This window comes from Anticarsia gemmatalis, chromosome 5, assembly GCF_050436995.1.
Source record: "Anticarsia gemmatalis isolate Benzon Research Colony breed Stoneville strain chromosome 5, ilAntGemm2 primary, whole genome shotgun sequence".
Lineage (NCBI taxonomy): Eukaryota > Metazoa > Arthropoda > Insecta > Lepidoptera > Erebidae > Anticarsia > Anticarsia gemmatalis.
Genome location: NC_134749.1, coordinates 2,919,513 through 2,942,908, shown reverse-complemented (window position 1 = coordinate 2,942,908; position 23,396 = coordinate 2,919,513). Strand labels below are relative to the sequence as shown.

General features: G+C 34.6%; 1 protein-coding gene across 1 annotated transcript; it reads right to left on the bottom strand.

Moving 5' to 3' along the window:
- Positions 1 to 12,596: 12,596 nt before the first annotated feature.
- LOC142972795 (lysosomal proton-coupled steroid conjugate and bile acid symporter SLC46A3-like) lies at positions 12,597 to 22,132 on the bottom strand. The gene is made up of 7 exons (XM_076114092.1): positions 21,182 to 22,132; positions 20,380 to 20,542; positions 18,726 to 18,827; positions 18,280 to 18,417; positions 13,836 to 13,919; positions 13,401 to 13,557; positions 12,597 to 12,919 (listed from the first exon to the last, which is right to left on the bottom strand). The coding sequence occupies exons 1-7, from the start codon at positions 22,061 to 22,063 to the stop codon at positions 12,832 to 12,834; spliced, it is 1,614 nt and encodes a 537-aa protein (XP_075970207.1). The 5' UTR covers positions 22,064 to 22,132; the 3' UTR covers positions 12,597 to 12,831.
- Between the last annotated feature and the right edge of the window lie 1,264 nt (positions 22,133 to 23,396).

Sequence of the window (23,396 nt, the reverse complement as noted above, 5' to 3'; positions counted from 1 at the left end):
TGTGTGATTATTATTTGGACCCTTGTTAACCTTTAATGTGTATGTTATTTAAATGGTTTTCAAAAGTTGTGTACTGAGAATTCTAAACGCTTTTACATATAATATACAGATAATAGGTAATGCTATATACTGACAATTATATTATCAAATGCTACACTAATTAGGTAAGTTGGAAAGTAGTCTGTTAATTACCGTTTTAATTTGCAACAACAAAACGTTTGTTGCTGCAACAAAAAAATCACCGCATTCCGGAATTATGTCGAATACGAGTCCACTGCAGTGTGGTAGCAGAGTTTTTGTCAACTATCATCGAGAAATGATAAACATCCTGACGATATTTAAAGTTCAACAGCTTTAAGATACTAGGTACTTACTCACCGTGAGGTACCCAAGATAGGTGATGGGCGGGTGGTGTCACGTCCATTGTCTATGGTGTTTGATGCCGTCACTATCCACCCAGGCGGCATCACCCAGGGTAGGGCCCCTACTAGCTCATAGCGGTTATCCCGGCGCACGTCTTTGCGGAAGCGGTTGGACGCTCGTCAGGTTTTTAGTGGGCTCTACGGCGGACCACATACCCCGTTTGCGCAGTCCCAGTGCAGCGGGTCGTTCTCATAGACTCCAACGGATTTTCCTGACGAAAAAAAAAAGGTACTTACTCGTCTTAGCCACAACGCAGGCAAGGCAGTGTGGCTGCATTGCGATCATCATATATGCTATAACCCAACTCCCAATTGAAGCCTAAAAAGTAATCTAAAATGCAGACTTATTCTATAGGTATGACATGTACGTAATACATTACAGTGCCAAAATAACGCAACAATTTAATACGACGCGCCTTAAATCACATGTAAGCGTGAATTCATTGCAAAGTGCATACAGGTACACGGCTCACGCACTAAATCTCACTTTGTATGACTTTGTGTATGACCGAGTGACGTCACATCGCGTCGTATATCCAAATTATGTAATCGCTTCATTTTACATGACTATTTGCATGGGATTTGGAAGGTAAAATGTATGATGATATACAATGTTAATGATGTATAAAATTGCGTTTAACTTTTAAAGTATTTTATAAATGTATGTATTGTGGATAGTACAGCAGCGCGTACGTTTATATATTTTGTACAGTCGGTACTTTCATGTATCGAAAGTTTGACATTTAAAATGTACTGCAAAAATTGTTTCTACGTCGCCCGATAGAGGCGCTGAAACGATTGTCAAACTTTTTTTTTTAATAGTGTAGGGAGCAGAGTAACGGTCTTGAGTTAAATAAAAGAACTTGACAAGAGTATAACCATAATTTATTTACAAAATGATCGTATATATATCTTACAAACTAAGCTTAGAAGTAGTGGGTGTTGTGCACCGCATCGCGGCGCTAGTGTAGCGCGGGCGCGGCGCGAGTCACTGTCGCGCAGGCGCGCCCCGCGTTTCGCGGCTCGGTATAAATATGGCGTCTTCCGCGCGGGCGCACTCATTTTGATCGGCGGCGCAGCGCGGTGTGGACGTCTTGGAAGATTGCGGCGAGTCGGCGACGATACGAGTATTCGTGAAGAATTGCTGATTCTGCTGTGTATCCTCGAAGCTCCTTATTGTTTCTATTGTCCTTTTCAGGACAGCCAACAGGAAAGTCATTCCTGTTTCTGCAGTCCTTGTTAGGACGTAAACATAAAAGTCGAACTTGTTTCTGAAGTCCTTGTCAGGACGTAAACATCAAAGTCAATCCTGTTTCTGGTGAAAGTCAAACTTGTTTCTGTGGTCCTTGTCAGGACGTAAACATTAAAAGTCAACTGCTCTTCTTTGAATAAAGGTTTCTTCTGGTTTGTCTATTATTTATGGTAATGGCTTGTCCTGGAGGTAATGTAAGGTGTGGTATTCTGGTACTGGTGGTAATATGTATGGTAAGTACGCTACAATAGCTACCCGGTTGTCGGTAGTCGATAATAGTAGAGAATCGCGGTGCAGTAGGGCGATTTTCACAGTCAGTACTAAAGACAATTTTACATTTAAAATGTACTGACCGATTAGTTTCCAGGTCACCCACTAGGGGCGCTGCCTAGCCGGTTGTCGATACTCCACAGCAGTAGGATATCGCTCCTCAGGACGTTATCTAATATTATATAATCCTTTATTTCATTTTGGTTTGTTTGATGAAATTCTGCGATCATTAGGGATGTTCCCATAACACAATTATGTCACGAGCAGCATGACAACATTAGATAACTGTCCTTCCGAGAATCCGATACAGCGATGCTAACTACTATTTCGGTAATTCACAGAAGCTTGCACGATATTTACTTATATGATCTAAGTTGCGCTTTGAACTGTATAAACAGTATTATTATTACAACCAATGTCAACCCCTTTGACGCTATCAAAAGCACTTGCTCACTGTTGAAACATTTGTTCAACACCTTAAATTTGTAAATTCTATTCCCAGTAATTGGCCCTTTGACAGTCGCTTTGAACAAACGCACGTATATTTTTTATTCACAATTGAAAACACTAAATCAAATACGCGAAAACGAGAGGGTTTTATCATAGCACCATTTTTCGTTGTTTGGTTTCAATAGTGACCGATATTTCGGTACTTTTTTGTATCCATTTACGCTGTTCTAATGGAATTCTGTGTATTGTTTAGAACGCTGACACGCTCTGTTAGTCTTGTTTGCCTGAAGCTATATCGAACCATTTATATTTCAGAATGAAATTACAGAGATGTTATTGGTTCTAGGGAAACATTTGAATATTTAAATGAAAATTTATTGTTTGGCACGTGTACTCTGATTGCTGGGTTATTGTATTTTGTTTAGCTAACAAATTATACTTTTATGAGATTTGTAAACAAAAATATCGTTTTTGAAAATAAAAAAAGATTTTCTAACTTATGTGAGTTTTTATATACTTACATTAGTGTTCAATGTTATTTATTGTTCAGCTATCTGGAGAAATGATGAACTCTTACGATTTCCTTACCAACTTAACGTTTAGGTATATCAATATGAAAACAGTTGTTCTCGTGCTGTAACTTTATCTAGCAAGTTAGGATACATATTCATAAGCTCTGAAAACTTAGACTTCATAAAATCATTTCAATAAATTAGTGACATATCCTTAAACGTATGACGTAACATTTTGCACCACATGACGTTTGACATCGTCTCCTGACCTCCTTCACTTTTGATATTCTAAGTCGGAATAAGTCGGAATTCGTAATTTATTCGTAATATAAGCAGAGTTTAAAGACGAACTTAATCAGTAAAGATATGGTATTGGAGTTAATTAACTTCCACACTCGGTATGGTAATAATTGCTTGGCAGAATTAGGTCCACGATCCAGTGGGAGCTAAACGTGACATATACTTAAGAGATGTAGAAGTATTACGTACATTTTTGATCAAATTTTGAATTAAAGTCCCAAATTGGGCTTGTTGAGCGTAGTGGACTATATTTTGATTTCTTTTCCTAGAAAAAATATACCTGTAATTCTAAAATTACGATCATTTACTGTATTGAAATCAAAGGAAAAAATATTCTATTGCGTTAGTATAATACCTATGTTTAATCGAAGTCTAACAATGAAGTCGTTTTAGACATAAGATATAACGATATTATACGTGTTAATTTCTGTACAAATAATGTATCCACGTGTATGTATCAAAACATTTCATACCCAAACCTAAATTCTCAAAGTGATTTCAAAGTATTAGAAAGGTCTTTGACCCTTTTAGACAAATCTTATTGGGTCGTATTAATACTTATTAATGCATGAGACACGTGAGCTTTGACATATACCTGCCCTACGTTTCATATGGTTATTATGCTTTTTGAAGGGTTTAGGTTTAAATATTTTAAGTGATTGGCTTAGGAAAGGTATAATTTATATCGATTAACAGATCACAATTCCTTCTGCTGGAATTTAGAATTATCTCACAGATAATCTTTACGAAGGTTTAAAACTGGTCTACAGATCTTAAAATTGTAAGACAATCAGCTAAAGAAATCAGAAATTCAGATGTTGGATCAGCAGTTTTACAAGAAAATGATCCTAAGCTGTTTCGCTTATCCTTATAACAGACACAATGATAAAACAATTGGCACGTTTATGTCTGTGGAGTCATAGAAGAAAGTTTTCTTCGCTTAGACCTCGTATCAAAGACTCATGACGTTTTACTAATGACAACTTTGACTGCGCTGAAAATACTGTTAATAAATTGCATGTAATATATTTTACATTACTATGTAGTGTGATACAAACCTTATCTATTTCTAACTTCGCAAGACACCAAAAACTCATGACAAATGACACCAGTGTAAGTGAAAAGCAATGTTTTGCGCGGACTGATTTGCCTAAATCTAAATAATGGGTGCTTTAACTACCTACAATTATATATTCCGAGTGTTTTGCCTCAGGAATTATACCGGCAACTTGAGGCCGCAACTCCTTAGTACATACGTGTACTGAGTTGAGTTGCAAGGAGAGTTTGGAAACAATAAGCCTAGAGTACATGGAATAATGCACAGTGGATGATGTGTCACGGTGAACGGTTTCTCGGGACTACTAATTTTGAATGGTGATTTTGGAATATTTTCTGGGAATACAAGTAAACTTGATAATGAATACTGTCAACGGCTCTTAAGACCGGAATTAATGGATATTGATATATGAAGTGTGACGACTTCTAGTGAACTTGGTTCTCAGTAATATTTGAGACTTGTGACAGTCTTTGAATACAGAGCGTGTGAGCGACTAATACATGAACGTACAAGTAGATATTTCAGTTAAAGTTCTAGTGAAGCAATTTTTATTTTGAACAAATCATTCTAATGATTCAAAAATACTTTAATTCTATCAATCATTCTTATAAAAACACAAGAATCAATTAATTCCTACCCTTCAAAAAGTATTGCTTCATAATCAACTCACGAAAGATCATTACGAAATTGTCAATCGCGGTAACATTCTATACAAAACCAGCATCGACTCGCGACTCAACAGATCAGTGAAAAGCCTTTCACGGCAGATCGTTAATTATTTTCAAAACAGTATTTAAAATTTGAAAACCTCATTAAGATGCGCGAGAACCACCACATAAAGGGTTTTGGAATAACACAAAAGGTAATTTTCGCTTATTCATTAAACGTAATTAAAAGGGGCGATAATGACGTGCCTTCGCGAAATTAATAACATGCAAAATAACGGGCAAGTCAGTGGTTGGATGATATTCGTTTAATAGTCGTAAGGGTTCCTTTGCTCGTTAGCATGTGACGGATGCTCAAAGTTTCGCCAACAGTTTTTTGAAGGAATTTACTTTGTATAATGTGTGATGTTGTAAGTGAAGTTATGTGAGTACAATAGGATACTTCGGACGTGGTACTTCGGTTTTTGAGGATTATGTTGGCGTTTTTCGTTGCCACTAGCCAACGTTATTGAAGAGTAGGTCACGCCGAAGGCGACAATGAGACATGCGTGACTTTTAATATTTTAATAGAAATAATTTTACGTATTACTAAACAAATAAATAAATTTACAGCTACTGTAGCTTAGCATTATTTTGTGTTATTCAGACGCATGTTGTAAAAATTATTCAAGTGTCAATTTATAATAAGATTTGAATGAAATTCTATAGTGATTAAATGAGGCGATATAAAAATGGAATCATTTTTGGGGTTCCGTACCCAAAAGGTAAATCAGGACTATATTACTAAGCCTCCGCTGTCTGACTCCAGGCTTTTATCTCATAAACCGTGATAGCAAAAAACCTGAAATTTTCACAAATTATGTATTTCCGTTGCCGCTATAACAACAAATACCAAAAACTAAAAAATAGAAATGAAGGGAGGTCCCTATACAATAAACGTGTTTTTTTCGTACAAACAAGTAGACGCTTCAAATTCAGCAGATGATAGTACAGAACCCTTCAGGCACGAGTCCGACTCGCACTTGGCCGGTTTTTCAATAACGCTTGACTGTTATGTAATTAATTCGCATAGTAACCGTATTTCGATACACATTTATATAATGTTGAGTAACACTTGAACATAAATCCTGTAGGACGGGCTCTCCAGTTGCTGGAATAGGGCTGTGACCTACTAACTATTGTTCCAGACAGAATTCAGGATAACTAATATACATATTTAGTCGATTGAACTGTCTGAGACCAATATAAACATGACACGTTGAATTGAGGATGTTTGTACATGTGGATGTAGCTGTTATGATCATGTTACTGATTTCCACGTGCTAGAATAAATGGAAAATAGTATTTAAAGTTTTAAAAGTTCAACATATTAGGTAGATATAGCGCAGACTATCTTTATATTGAAATAAATTGCTTATGGGTAAATAACAGCAGTACTTTGACAATACAATGACTCTTTTTCTGAGGATTATCTGTATAAAATACAAGAGTTTGTCTGCTTGCGTTTGCAACCGGTGTAACTTGGTAGGAACGTCGGGTACCAAATAAGGTATATCGTACCCTTACCTTTAAAATTCTCATCGGAAATTAAGAACGTATACATAAACATACATTACGTTTCAATTCTTTATACATTTTGTGATGATTGTTAATTAAAATATATCAAAAATATAAATAGCATAAAGAGATTTTCCGAGGTTTTCAAGGTTTTCTTATTATACACTTAAATTTGGTTAACACATATGAGGTTTGCGTCTCAAGAGTAATATCTAATTTGCTATTAATTTCATGTAGCTACAGCCCTACATTAGTAATTCATGTAATCAGGACTGAAAACCGCTCACTTCAGCTGAATTGTTATATTGATTGATTGATGAACTTCTTCCCGGCTGTACTTGGTACGTACAGATTGTATGTACAAACTTGAACTTGCCTTAGCAGAAATTGAGGTTATGTTTTGTTACAGTTTCTAATGTATCCATACTAATATTATAAAGCAAAAGAGTTTGTTTGTTTGTACGCTTACTAGTCCGATTTGAAAAATTCTTTCAGTTTGGATAGGCCATTTATCGAAGAAGGAGGAGACTATATATCATCACGCTACGACCAATAGGAGCAGAGTACCAGAAAAAAATGTTACAAAAACGGCGCAAGCGAAGTTGCGCGAATCAGCTAGTGTAAAATAAAATTATGTTCAGTTCGGACGAATAATTCATTTCAAAATTATGATAAGCACAGATTTGAAGATGATGATTTTGTTTGTACCTAAGCCGTACGTTTCGTCATTAATATAAGTCAAGGTCTAATAATAATACTGCATACTTAAGCAATCCAGTAGCTCGATTCTCTACTACTATCGACTACCGACAACGGGCTTGTCATCGAGAAATTTTGTATGAAAATCTGATCAGCGCCTCTGACGGGTGTCGTAGGAACTATTTTGGCAGTACATTGTCAACGTCAAACTTTCGGTACTCGACAGTACCGACTGTAGATAATCGAGCTACTGAAATAAGAAATTAAATACATTGAAAACTTCCAGAATCAGAATTTCATATAATTTTATCATAGTAGATTAACTCATATTTCGTACTACACAAGGTCTTAATTAAAATACAAACGCAGACGTATTATCCATTGCATATTTTATCAGGACAGTTTCTGTAGCAACTAGACACCTGATAAAAACAGTTATCCTCACAACTCTTTAGTTCGAACTCATCAAAGTTCATTACATCGTAATCGCCTTCATAGCAGCTCACTTTTTCACATCCCGCGCACTGAAAAAAAACATAATTGTAAATTTAAATGCTATATTTAAATTAATCAAATGATAGTATGACTAGCGGTGAAGGAATATATCGTGTTGAAACTTTGAATGCCTGTGCCAAAAATGTATTAACGCATTTCTTGCGGGTATGAAGAGTCTAAACTCGCACTCGGTTGCGTGGTGGCGTTAGTTAAGGACTAATCCCTCATTCAATTCATCGGTAGGTAAGGCCTTTAGGCCAGTGCCAGTGTGGTAAAGCAGTGGAATAGTAGCGGGTTAAAAATTATATTCTGTGTTGCACAAAATACAAAGAATTAAATCTTACACACTCATAAGTGACTAGTACAAGAAACTAAAAAAATCAATTAATTATCTTACACTTGGTTTTGGCGTTCTTTCACACCCCGAAAAATTGATCTGAAATAAATACAAACAATGTGTCATTGATTATGTTATTACTTTAAAAAAAATAACAGTGATACATCCCGCAGTTCCTGACCACTGACTGGATACATGGTCGTAACACTCAATATAATTTGTGTACGTAATTTATTCTCTATTATCATTATTAATTGCAGACTTATACTTACAGTTAATAACAGGATTAAAGAAGTAAATAATTTCATTTTGAAATGGCAGAGAAAATAATTGTAAGAATCCTTGTATAGTCTCTATGGCACACATGTACACAATTTCAATTAAATTACAAAACTGTAATCAGCCAAAGTTGTACTGTAATTAGGATTAGATTTGTTGACAATATTAATTATCATTTCTAATTCGTTATGCCTACGTTTTAATTGATTTTTAAATAAATTTCGCGATTAATAAAGTTTCACGCATAATTACTTGTTATTTTTCAATTAATTTCGATAATTATCTTGATTTGTTAACTAAGTCTTATTGTTTTAGTAATAATTTAACTCAAAGCAAGACTATTGAAACCTACAACGAGGAAAGAATAAATTATAAATGGTAGCTTCAATAAAACAGGTGTTTATTCATGAACAGAGGAATTACGGGGTGTTAAGTATCGCATTAACATTGTCATAGTTATCAATTCTGTTCGTTTGAAAAGACTTCATTTGGCGAAGAAATTAAACAATTCACTGCTCGTATATTTATTGTTTATTTAGTGGTCAGCTTAGTGTCAAAGTTTATGAGTGTCTTCTTCTTTTTCTTGTCCTTATCCTACGTCACGTGGGATCGGAACTACAGGTATTTTCTCAAAAAAATGCTGTAAAGGAGAAGAATGTGTTTACAACTGACTGCCTGACGTCAACCCTCATCTTCTTTATCAGCGTAAAAAACGATTTAAAGCTGATTGTTAAAGTTATAATTACTGAATATCACCCACTATAGTACCTATTAAATGTCTGCGCCCAACGTTTCTTAAACCATTGATTGTTTACAGACCGGCGAGCGTAACTCTTTTTCATAAAAAAATAGTATAGGTATTAATAATTATGCTTGAATTTCTTATCAAAATAAGGCCACATTTAAAAACACTAGTTATATTTCTAACTAGCTGACCCGTGCGGCTCCGCTCGCGTGAATTTCGTACTGTTGCTTATTCGTTTGAGCACGCGAATTGCGAAGCACTCGATACACCTACACATAAAAATGTTAACAACTCTTATGTCATCTAATGGTTATTTACGAAAGGGACCCGAAGGGCACACAATGTGACACAGGCTCAGGCAGGCCTGATTTCCTGTGGTTACCTTCTTTTCCGCTGTCGTCTGTATCCGTAGCAGTTTACAGTGTAAAATATAATACCTTATTATAGACTGACCATTGCTTACCCGTCTAGATTCAGAATATTATTATAGGTCCTATCTGCGCCGGAGCTCTTCAGACGCGTAATAATGTATACTTACGATGATACGTCCGAAACCGCGTAACCCGTAATTATTTTTTATACTTATATCATCCGTTGTTTATTTTTTAAAACTTACCACATAGTCTGTTTCATAGCTATCCAATTTATTTCCTTAATGCAACCAATTAATTTGGTTATGTGTTACGAACTACAACGCCATCTGTTAGTAGCGGCGAACAACGACCACAAACGAAATTATTCGGTTTGCCACCTAGGATATCCCGACCGCACCGGACCCTCGTAAACCAACATTTTTGTGTAATAAATCATACAACATTTATGTTTGAAAATCTTATAAATGTATAGCCTGTTTCAAAGGTATTTTTTTTACAATAAAGCAATCAAAATAAATTAATTAGGAAAAACATGCTTTGTTGCGGACTATACGCCATCTATTGGTTGGTGCGAACAACAGGTATCGATACGGCAGGCGCCGCGAACTATATTGCGAATGTTGTGAAATGGATTCGCAACGCCATCTATGGAATCTTTAGGGAAACGCAGGTTCGAAAGATTTCTACGTATTTTTTTCAATTTTCTAAAAATCTATGAAAAATTATGCGATAAAAAGTATCCTAGGAACTGCTCCACTACTTATTCTATGCATATAGCAAATTTCAGTGCGTTCTATCCGGTAGTTTTTACGTGATAGCGACACATACAGACGGAGGACAGACAGACAGACAGACAGAAAAGAAAATTATAAATTGCAGATTCGGTATCAGTATCCGTTACTAAACATCCCCCATTGGTTTTTTTTTAAATATATTCAATGTACAGAATTGACCTCTCTACAGATTTATTATAAGTATAGATAAACCTATCCCGCATGTTCAGGATTGTATGGACAATTCTTAAATATGTGTGGTGAAGATAATATCCGACCGATATTATAAAACAGTGACTGTGTTAATTCATTGTCAATATTTTGTTTTACTGCCCATGTATCCGGTCAGTACGTTGTAATACAAATAAGGATGTTTGTATAATACTTACTCGATTTCTGCCACTGTCGATAACCGAATAGCTATCCAGAATTTGTATAAAATTAAATATAGTATTTATTAAGTATGAAAAGATTTATGGATGTGAGTAGTTCAAAGTTTGTAAGGATCATACCATGTGGCGTTCTTTGGTTTCTGCCTACTCCTATGGGAAAAAGGCGTGATATTATGTATGTATGTAAATATGTACTGAATGTCATCCCCGTCGTATTTAGAAGGAACTAACTCTCAAATCGTCTATAAGATGGAGAATTGCATTACATTACAGTGAGTAAAAGATAGTGTTACCTACTTTTCTTGCATAAAAATGCAAAAGTGGTTCTGTAGACTGTAGTACAAGTACACGATTTGTATTAGATAATATATTATGTATTCAACATATACGTTTATTTTATAGCATGTAACGATATTAGTGTAGTCAAATTTAGTAATAGACAAATAAATAAAATGTAATAAACCTTTTAAAGTAATAAAGAATTTTTAATTTCGGGCTTTTATTACAAATACACTTTCACTCAGGGACTGAATTGAAAGCGTTGAAAATGAAATACAAATAAACCAACGATTGTCCATTCCCCTTTTCTGAAACGTTTATAGAATAAAAATATAAAAGAAAACCAATAAGTTTGGTACAAAACAAACCAATTTAGGGTGAGGCTGTTTTAATTGACAGTCCTCTGAAATGCTACCGACGTTTCGGTCGGAGTAAAACCCTATTCTTGACCTTTTCCGTTCAATGACATTGGAATCTTTATATGTGACGACACGACAACGATACGTTATGGAGATGGAGATAGATCTGTAACGCGATTCTCTACCTCAATCGACTACCGACACCTGACAAGTGAACAAGAAACCTATGAAAATCTGATCGGCGCCACTTGCTGGCGTTGTGGTAGGTACTTACTATTCTTGCAGTACATGATAGTACCGACTGTTAAGAATTGCAATACAGTTGCCCCTAACTCGCACTTGGCCGGATGAGTTGAGTGGGTGCTTTCTAGGTAATCTGTTTTGAATTGTGCCCCAGTTGTTAACTAACAATAGTGACCATCACCAGATAGATAAACAGAAGTGTCAGATTTCATCTGTTTAAACAAAGTACCTAACCAACATCGATTTGATTACTTGAAATATCTTTCATTTATTTCGGTAACAAACGCGAGAAAAAGCCCTTATTGAATATTAGACATACTACGCAAAATACACGCTAATCTAGTTCGAATTAAAAAAATCTGTTTTTTAATAGTAACTAATCCACGCGGACGAAGTCGCGGACAGCCTCTAGTTAGGTATATTTTACCATTCAACAATTCTACATCTCGTTAACTCGAAAGATCTTAATAATTTCTAGAACATTCTAATATGAGTATGATGAATTATAGTCGGGTAATTCGATGAACACCTTTGTGTCTCTCGTCTCAAGTAAATAATGAGATTCGAATTACATACAACAATATAACGTATATTACTAGTTATTTGATGTTCATGTAAAATGTGGATTGAATGCTCTTGAGGTAATTACTAATCTTGACGTGTTTCGTAGTTTTAATAAATCACTTTTGAGTGGAGATTGATGAGAGTAATCCTTTTTTATTTGAGACTTGCTATGCGTGCTTCGGAGGGCACGTAAAAAGTCGGTACCGGTTGTTGTCGATTAAGATAACAGTCGTTAAGCCATGTCAAAACCCTTCGGGCGGCTTGAACAACTTTGACACTAGGTTGACCACTAACCATACGATAAGAAGAAGAAAAGAAGAAGAAGAATTTGAGACATTTAGTTACTCATGCATGATGCATTTTACTAATGTTTAAAAATTCTCTACGTTTTGTAAATCCGGAGCTAAAATATCACCAAAAGAACAGCTAGTTTTCTAAATGGTTCTTTAATAATGGTAGCACTAGAAGCATCGGACCAACTGAAAGCTCGTTGGTGTGGCTGAGCGTTAAATTCTAGAAAAATACCACCGGAACATAGAAGGGATAAGTAAAAAAATAACTGTATGTGTATACCATTTAATTTCTTAAGTAATATTTTATACATTTATTAACATAAGTACACCGCACATCAAACCATAACCCGCATCTTTGGTAGCATATCACGATTCACATCAAAACCATTCCAAAACCAATATTTCAACCATAAAATACGAGACACAAACACATATCTCCATCTCTTTCCATCTGAATCGGTAAAAAGCCGAACAATGAATCTTTACAGTTTTTAAAAAGCGATTCCATTTAACTTTATTTTAATTGTGGTGCCTGTTGCTTCTCTGCGTCGGTTTTTAAGCTTTGCCTCGATACATCTTTTTTGTGTTCGAAATACAGCCATCTGAAAATAAATTAAAACCTTTTGATAATCCAGTTTTCAATTGTGAAAAGGTTTAGAGTAATTTATAGGATAATAGAGCTGTTGTGTATTGGATTTTAAAAGTGGATTTGTTTAAGTGTCAGCTATTAATAAAGAGAGGTTAGTTTGGACTGAGAGATAAATAGGTTTTTAATTACTTTAGTAGTTTATGTAATTGAAAGAACACCTTCAAGCTTTGGGAGTTAAATACGTTCGATTAAACATTAAATTAAGAATAGTAGTTAAAGTTCTTAAGTTTAGAGTCTATTGATAAGTAGATAGTATTTAATTAGTTTTATTACAATACCATATATCAAACTCTATAGCTTAAAGAAATATTAACGTTTTTGCGATGCGTGTCATTTTCTAAAGTTCTTCTCTACATAACTTCGACAAAATATTTAAACAGTGATAATTATTAAAATCCATTGCTTATTTTTGAATCAAAAACTTGTATACTTACGTAAATATAGCGACAGCAGGCAGAGTTAAGAAAGACCCTAGAAGGAACACAGCTCCGGGCAGAATTTTGAGTGTCGCGTCGTAAACTTTTGAGTACAGGGGCCCGTACAATAATGGAGTCATGGCTTCTGCTAGACCGAAGAGGGAGTTTACCTTACCTGAAAGAGAACAAAAATGTGAAATTATTAATAGTATATAACAGGAGTGACCGCTGAGTTGTTATTTGTTTCAAATGAGCGCAATGCTGGTTTAAACCGAAAAATACATACCAATTTGAAATACTCGTAATTACTTATGAAACTATGCAGGTATGAGGTATGAGGGTATGCAGGTCTTTGAAGACAAACAATCATAAGGGTAAAAAAATGCATCCTTCATGAATGTTTTGAATTCTGTAATTATACTGTAGAACATCGATACTTTGAAATATACTTACCGAATTCTGCACCATCTACTAATTTAGTGGCGATTGAGCGCATTGCTATGAAGGAGGTTCCGTTTAAGATCTCTAGTAGAGGCGCTGTAATAATCAAAAACATGTAAATAAATAAATAAACATATAAATTTTACAAATTTATGGATATTGGGAAGACAGTTTAGCATGTTATTTAAGTTAGTATTTTAAACATCGTGATCGTCTTAATGTTTCTGCATTGTGATAATAAATACATATGTATATGTTACTGTAAAAGCCCGAACGGTGGTAAATCCTAAGATTTTCCGGTATAACCTAAGATTTACTAACTCGCAATGGTAAAAGTCCGAACAATTCTTTTATTTCGAACTTTTACCTATATTCACTTGATGATATCGAGATGTCGCCGGAGCTCCGCTTCGCGGGGCTCCTCCTTCTGGGTGGTTAAAGAAAAATAACCCATGTCGCTATGCCCAAAACTCCTTCTTTATAACTATGTCACAGTATATAATTATACCGTGAAATAGTTATAAACATAGTAATGAAGGAGGATTTTTTTATATATTGTAACATAGTTTTTAAACTCTGGCTTGTTCGGACTTCTACCATTGAGAGTTGGAAAATCTTAGGTTTTACCGGAAAATCTTAGGATTTACCACAGTTCGGGCTTTTACAGTAACATATATACATAGTAACTTTTGATCATATTTGTACTGCGCCGATATGTCAAGTAATCCAAGGGAGAATGCATGTTAGCGTTAATAATAAAATTTAAGTACTAGTTTTTTGTATTAGTATTATCTTGTACAAGGTTATCATCTACAATTATATAACTTTAAAAGATCTTTGAAATACATTGCAGAAGAGATCAAATAGGGTTTTTAGTTCCAGTGGCGCAATAATGTCGTAATCACTATAATGTTTAATTGAATGCCATTGTTATATTGTCTCAGACGAGATAATATTGGTATGTGCTTAACCTTCGGTTCTAATCTCATATCAAATACTGCGTTCAAATAATGCGTTAGATAATAAATGTAACGCTTCTTTGTTATTCATTTATTTATGAAAAGTTCCCGTTTTGAAATTAATCTTGGTAGTAAGTGAGAACATTTTAAATTTAACTTTTAGAAACATTGTTAGAGTCACGTCTTTTTCTTATACGTCTTGGCAGGGACCAGATAATGAATAATTTTGCCAGATAACTTATTTTAGTAATAGACAGCAAATATATGAAATAACCTGTACCTCGATTCTCTACCACTATCGACTAGCGACAACCGGCTAGCTATCGAAATTTTGACATTTAGAATGTACTGTCAAAATCTTTCCTACGACACACCCGTCAGAGGCGCTGATCAGATTTTCATACAAAATTTCTCGATGACATTTCGGATGCCGGTAGTCGATAGTAGTAGAGAATCGAGGCACTGTCAGTTTTCCAATTCCGCTTATCAATACTTATCTCGAAATGTCAATGTCAATTTAGAAGTGTCAACAATAAAACATCAATTGAAAAAAATAATAACTTCTTGCAATTTCCAAAAAAAGATTAGATATTTTACTTTGAGAATTACGTAAATACTTATATAGAAATATTTTCATAATAATAAGTCCTAAATCATTCTTCGCAACCTTAAGCTTCCACAATTACGTAGAAATATTAACTAATCTCATTAGAAAAAGTGCACTATTGCAAATATAATACTACTATGTGTGAAGAGATTGAGTAAGGACTGTCAAAATCTGTATTGAGCCACAAGCTTCGAGGTTTCACTTCGATCAGACATCTACGTTATAGACGTATGCATGTGTTTACACACAAGCATTCAACGCAGTACATAGAACTACGAATGTATTAACGATACAGTTTCATGCAATCAATATTGCTTACAAGAACAAATCTGTACTGTAGTGAATATTTTACCTACATATACAATTCATATAACAGCGTCTTTTAAAATTATAGAGTAAAGTGAAGACATATTTTTATCTTAAAGATAAAATCCAGCCATAAATTAAAAAATGATTTGGTTTTTCCATATATCATCCCGGGTTTGAGAAAGGATATTAATGTCTATGATCCATATACTAATATTATAAATGCGAAAGTAACTCTGCCTGTCTGTCTGTCTGTCTGTCTGTCTGTCTGTCTGTCTATCTGTCTGTCTGTCTGTCTGTCTGTCTGCTACTCAATCACGCCTAAACTACTGAACCAATTTGCATGAAATTTGGTATGGAGATAGTTTGATACCCGAGAAAGGACATAGGCTACTTTTTACCCCGGGAAAATGACGCATTTCCCGGGAAAATTCAGGTTTCGCCACCGATGTCGCGAACAACCAATATTATAATGACATTGAATTAACAAAATACCGTTGTCATGGCAACAGTTTTAATGGCGGATATGCTTTAGCGCGAGTTATATGAGATATAAATAATTTTGAGAATATTTTTACCCGACGCTGAGATATTTTGATACCCCAGAAAGGACATAGGGTACTTTATACCCCGGGAAAATTCAGGTGGCGATCGAAGTCGCGAATAATTAATATTATTATGACATTAAATTAACAAAATTCCGTTGTCATGGCAACTGTTTTAATGGCGGATATGCCTTAGCGCGACTTCGTTATATTAAGAGATATAAATAATTTTAAGAATATTTTTCGTGAAAAAAAAAGCATATTTTATATCATCACGCTACGACCAATAGGAGCAGAGTAACAGTAAAAAAGTGTTACAATAACGTGGAAAATTCTGACCTATTATTCTCTCTTATGTGACGCAAGCGAAGTTGCGCGGGTCAGCTAGTAATATTATAAAGCTCGAGAGTTTTAACGAGCTAATCTCAGGAACTACTTGCCGGTTTTGAAAATTTATTTCATGTTAGTTAGCCCATTAATCGAGGAAGGCTATAGATAGACAGCTATATATCATCACGCTACGACCAATAGGAGCAAAGTACCAGTTAAAAATGTTACAAAAACGGGGAAAATTTTGATCCATTCTCTCTATATGTGACGCAAGCGAAGTTGTGCGAGTCAGCTCGTAAAAAGAAATTACTGTCCCACTGCTGGGCAAGGGTCTACTTTTGGACGAGAGAGGGGCCTTGACTCCACCACGCTAGCCAAGTGAAAATATATAAAATGTATAATAATATCAAATAAAGCTTTTACTCAAAGATATTAATAGTATATGTTATCTTATGGAAAACACGGTAATAAAGATTATTCCGAGCGTCATTGTAGTGTTTGTACTATAGTAAACCCACTAACCACAACTGTGCATAATATTTTGCTACGAACTAAGCCTTTAGACATCCATCGTAGTTAATTTAATTAAATGTATCTTAGCAGTCATTTTACAAAAAGAATATGCCAATAAATTTTAGAAGAGGTCTTTTAAAACTTTGAAACATTGTATTCAGAACAGGAGCCGAACCTACGTCGAAGTAATCGTCCACAGTTACACACTTTATACATTTGATTCGATTATAAAAAAGATTCGATTATACAAGCTTAATGTTTCTACATCTTTACGTAACCACCTTAGTGTCCAAAGAAAAAACGAATATCAATATAATATTTCCAGCATTCTGTTTAGAAAATAGAACAAGATAAAAAAATAAATAAGAACAATTAACTAATAAAAATTTAAAGCACATTTCTACGTAGTATATATGTTTAACTACACCGAAAAGGTTTCATGTAATTGAAACCAAAGCAATAAACACAAAACAGTTATCAAAAGTAGCCACAATTTTAATGTCCACATAAAAACAAATTAACGGACACATAGAATATACCATTAAAAGCCATGAATCGTTTACAAAGCCATAACTAAGAATTAATTCATTAAACGTAAACTGAATGCATAACTTGTAACTACAGTTTAAGTTTTGAGTAAGGCTTGTATGTTTACGACTTGAGCTTAGTGCGGTAATATATGAGGGAATGCCTTTGTAGCGCCGTTATAAACGAATTTACTGAATTGGGTGGCGATCGGGAATATTCTAAATATGTTGTAGAGAAAATAATGTGGAATATTTTCATAAGTTGATGATTTTTGTATCTGCAGAATTAACGGTAGATTGTGCAGTAGTGGGTAAATAAATTGCATCGTTTCTTACGTGGACTACATAGTAGTCTTTGTTTCCTGAGTTTTTTGCCAAGAAGAACGCAAAAAACTAGGATTTTAACTTAGTATTACTATATCAGCAAAAGCCAGTGCTATATTTATTGGCACAGTAAAAATTGGTTTTAGCCCGACAACTTTTAGCTATTACAAGTTGTTTTTATTGGTAATCAGTACGAGAACATTACACAACAAAAAAAAATTAAAAGACTCTTAAAAGCATCATGCCTAGTGCCAAACCCGCATTTGGTCATCTTGTTGTATGAAAATCGGACTATTTTCACTCAAAGCACTAAAACAATAAATTAGATCAGAGTATCTTACTTACCTAGGTATATTTCCAAGTCAGTTCTGGCGAAGGCATAAGCGAAGGAAGCGATAATCTTGGAGGCAATGGATATAATCCCGAGCAGAGTGTCGTCCAGCTTCATGTAGTTCGTAAACAGAGTTATTGAGAAGTATGTACCTGTTGAGTTGCAAACGAAAGTTGTATTGATTAGAATTCTTTAAGTAGACGTGAAGATACAAACAGGTGATCAATATCCAACAATTTGATATGTTATCGTAAACCCATGGTGGTAATAACAAACATCATCACTCTACGAAACGGTTTAACAGCAACTGAAAATGTCTATCACAGAAACAAATTAACAATTAACAAGTTGGGTTTTGAATCAAAAGTTTGGGAATAGCACATTCATAAAGTTCATTATCCTATTTATCATCTTTTATTAACCTACCGGAGTTAACAAGGTATTCCAGAATATACCTTACCTATAAGATTGGTGATGATCGCATAAGTCGACCACATACTGTATTGTACTTCATTCCAACTGAATCTGTATCGTGCGAATAAGTACATTATTGTAAATTCACCTGAAACAAATAAACCAATAATTTAAAACGCAGTTGCAGAACTAAATCTTTCCATTTTGTGAACTACATATTGGTTTTTAAACACTAACAATTTCGTTCATATTAAACAAGCATCTTGTTTAGAGTAAAGAGTCACTTTACTCTTAACAAGACTATATAAATGTGTGATTCACGAATTATAATTTTCGTTTCTTTTAAAAGATTTGTAGTATAAGTTGCATTGTTAAAGAAATTATCTTTATAATTATGAAAAAGTCTAATGATAACATAATGTCTAAAAACCCACCCTACTATCAATGTACAACAATCACAAAATCATTTTTGTCGTTTACGTATGACAGAGTAACAACACGCGACGTACAATTTTACTTATCAGCCATAAGAGGGAGAAGCGAAAAGGTAAAAAAAACATGATATTCGGTATCAGTGGCAGCCCTGTTTGCCCCTATGAGGAAAAACGTCAGCCACACAATAATATTGAACAGTTTGACCTAAATAACGATGTTTGGAAAAATGCATCTGTTTGTCTGATTATTTTTTTTATTATGTCGGCAAAATACTCGACTATTACTTGAATACTGATTTGTGCCTGCGATTCAAATGCTGCGTCACTTCGGAATATAAACTATCGTTACGTCAAAATTCAGCTCTGTAGGTATCGAGTAACGAGATTTTGCAGACATTTGAAATGTACTGCAAAAGTAGTTCTTACGACGCCCGCTAGAGGCGCTGATCAGATTTTCATACAAAATTTCTCGATAGCTACGGTTGTCGATAGTCGACAGTGCTAAAGAATCGCGTTACGGATCGGTGCTTTTAACATAAAGTCATTATAGGTGTACAGAGAGTGGGTTTATTTTGTGTTCAGGCTAAGATTGAGTTTGTTACGCTTTTACAATAACAATATGGATAGCAGTTGAAAAGCTTTGACAGAAATAAATACTTGTTACATTTTACTACAGAATTTGTTATCTAAATCATTCTAGCACAATGGTCCTTAACAAAATTATGATAGCAAGCACGGCCTCTTTCCCGAACCCATAAACAGAGTCGCGAGACAATGCTAGTATGTCGTAATAAATACGCCTGGCTTTTTTAATGTCCTCATCCTTCAGTCCTACCCCTGAACGTTTTAAAAGGCACCGGGGAATCGTAAGAATTTCTTTTTATTATGGAGAATTATTTAAATTAGATGCTACAAAAAAAATGGTGGAATCTCTTCGAAAATATTAAATTTCAAGTTTCACATTCGCCCTCTTTCTTAAGACTGTGGTGAAATTTTTCGATGAATTGATTATTACAGAGTCTGTTTTATAAAGTCTACCACTTGAGACACAAAAGTAAATAACATGACGTATGTAAACATAAAAAAGACCGCGATACTATGTTTACTTCAAATTATTTTATCTCTTACGTAAACTTTGTGAACTTACAACATTAGTTTTATTACGTAAAAATCTTGAAAATAAATATGTAGTTATGAAGCCTACTTAAAAACCATTGAACTGTTACAAGTCATGGCAAAACGCTGGGGAATGTAACATTTTCTTACCATTCATAGGTCCAAATATGACGAAGACACAACACAGAAGAAGGGCGACTCGTAATCTTCTATTGCCTGGACCTTTTCTGAAAGCCACCCTGAAGGTTTCTATCACCAGATCTATGTCAAAGAACTCTCGAAAGAATCCTTTACGTTCTTCTGTTTGACTCTCCTGTTTAAAGAAAGAATATCATTGTGAAGGAATGCAGGCAATATGTAAGTCATTTTGTAAGGTAGATTCTGCAGTCGACTGCATACCGCAAACTGCAGCGAATGTAGTAATTATTATGTATCAATCCGGAGATATGATAGCGAAGGGCTCTAGCTGCAGTTCTACGTTTGCGGTTTGCAGTTTACAGTCTTGTAATTTTTTTTAAAAGTATTTAAGTGGTATTAATTATGGAAATGTCAAAAAGCGATATTTCAAAAACTGTGTCATAATTAATTAGTAGAAACATGTTTCACGTTTTTTTATATTTCGTAAAATTATGAGAGAATATAAAAATGTTTTTTGAATTACATTACTTTTGAAGTTACTTTTATTAACATAGTTCATATTTTATTCCTTCAGAGAATAAGAAATATCAACTAAGTGTATAAATAATCTGGCTTTACTAAAATCGTTTGGATTCAAAATTTCAAACTCTAATTAGCAATAGTTTTCAAATATATTTTAGTTTCTAAGAATAAAATATGATGAATTTGTGATGGCTTATTTGTATTATGATGTTTTACTGAGCTAGTTCTACTTCAATAAAATAAAATCTATAATAATTTCTGCGGGAAAACAAATAAAAATAATACTACTTACACTTTTTTCTTCAGATTTTCGTTTCGGCTCTTCCAAAAAATAATATCCATACACTAAACTAAACAAGTACAAAGAACCCGATATTAAAAATACCCCATAGTAACCAACCCATGATAATATGACGCCGCTCAAAGCGCTACCAATAGGATAACCTAACGACATAAACATGTTCACTAACCCTACTCTGTATGTCCTATTCTCTTTAGTGGTAATGTCCCCTATGTAGCTGAACACTCCAATAAAATTTGTGAACCAGCCTCCAGTAATCGCAGGAAACAGTGCTTCAGTCAACGCCGTCACTTCAACAGGCAACTCATAGAAGAAATACTTGTTCACAATAAAACCTATACAGGATAAGAATTCACCAACAATTGGTACTAGAATACAGGCTTTTCTTCTTCCAGTCTTGTCACTCCAAGCTCCGACGAACAAAATAAGCATTACAGGGATTGCAGTCTGTATGATGTTCTTCCACGCTTGTGTTTTAGCAATAAGCCTTTGAACCTCATCTTCATATGATGTGTAGTTCTCCACTTGTCTCAAGTTCAGCGCATCACACACCTCGTCACCGAAGTTCAAGTTTACTCGGCAAGCCTTTTCAAGGTTCAGATTTTGCACGGCCAATGACGCGAGGACACTCGGCATAACGTAGCAAGCCATAATCGGTTCCACAGTCGTGTTCTCTTTTATTATTTTTAATCTCTCTCTAAGTGTCAGTTTCTTCTTTACATCTTTTTTAACTTCTTCAGGCTCCTTTGTTTCTGTATTTGGTTTGAGTGGAGAAGATTCATCGATCCCTTCTCTATTTTCAATTTCTTCATTCTGTTCTTCTACATCTACAATATTGCCTAATTCACTTTTCGCAGAAGAAAGGACAGCCATTTTCTTCTATGCTATGTCTATGTTGTCTCCTAGGTGTCAGTTGTACGAATAATATATAAAACAATGAATATCCATGAATTGCGTATGTTTGTATTGTGATTGTTTGTTGTGGTGCTCATAATATATTATTTAATCCGTTTCAATATTTGCGGAGTTATTTCTCGAGTTGTTCACGATAAGAGTACGTTACAGGAGCCAATAGCGTTCATTTTGTTTTTATTATCACTTTCTAAAGCTGGTTATAAAATAATAAAGTTGGAGTCAACATTAGAAGGTTCCGTATTTATGCGTGTGTTGTGTATATTTTTATTTATAGTATAGAATTTCTTCACCGTTAGCAATTATGTGTTGTGTACGTCATAGAAACGTGTAGCAGACATGTTAATGAGACAGCATTCAAATACTAGACGACACCTTCTCCCTAAGGGAGGTCTAAATTAACGTGCGCGCGGCGGTCTTAAAGTGGCTGTACAAGTGTGTGTATGTATATACATTTATATGCAGAGTGTACGTGTGTATGTGGCTCTAGCGACGGTTTTTGTGCTCGTTAGTGTAAGACTGTAAACCGAGTTTTCGACTGCTTAGCACTGTTTAGTAAGGGCTTAGTGTAGTTCTAATTATATTAAGTACAGAGATAATTTTATTTTTATGCTTGTTAAAATTATTGTGAAATCTTTTGCAAGTAGTAAGATTGTCGTGCCATGATAGTTGTTTTTTGGTTGTTATTTGTTATACTATTTTAGTTAAATTCTATGACCATGCAAAAACCGTTTTCTATTTTAAGGTGACTGAGCGTAAAATTGTGCCATAAAGATATTATTATATGAGAATAAAACATTTCACATTCAGTATTGCTTCGGTAACGTAGACATCTAAATAACTGTGCTGCTGCCAAAATTAATTTTATCGTAACAAGCTTTTAAAAAGGCATGGCAAGGAAGACAGGCAAGTCAATTTACCTCTGTACTTTTTGTTAACCCATTTCTGTCCCACTGCTGGGCAAGGGTCTCCTCGCTAACAAGGGAGGGGTTAGGCCGTGAGCCGACCATGCTGGCCAAGTGCGGATTGTAGATTTTGCATGCACTCAATAAAAGCATTAAACAAATTCAGGCATGCGAGGTTTCATCACTATATTCTCCTTCACCGTTAGAGCAAGTTTCATATTAATATTCTTCTACATTACTGGTCCATTTAAATTCCCTAGTACCAAATTTAAGTATTTATTCAATGAGTATTATTGGCGTCAATTACACAAATATCAACGTTAATACGACTGTGTATGGGGAATTAAATCATGGCTTAATTACTTAATTTTAGTCAAATAGTGAATAAA

Excerpts from the sequence above, each read along its gene's own strand:
- LOC142972795 (XM_076114092.1), bottom strand. The coding sequence starts at position 22,063 with ATGGCTGTCCTTTCTTCTGCGAAAAGTGAATTAGGCAATATTGTAGAT. Across the intron at positions 18,828-20,379 it reads CATATTTGGACCTATGAATG|GTGAATTTACAATAATGTAC; the intron begins GTAAGAAAATGT and ends TATTTGTTTCAG. Across the intron at positions 18,418-18,725 it reads GATCATCACCAATCTTATAG|GTACATACTTCTCAATAACT; the intron begins GTAAGGTATATT and ends GCAACTCAACAG.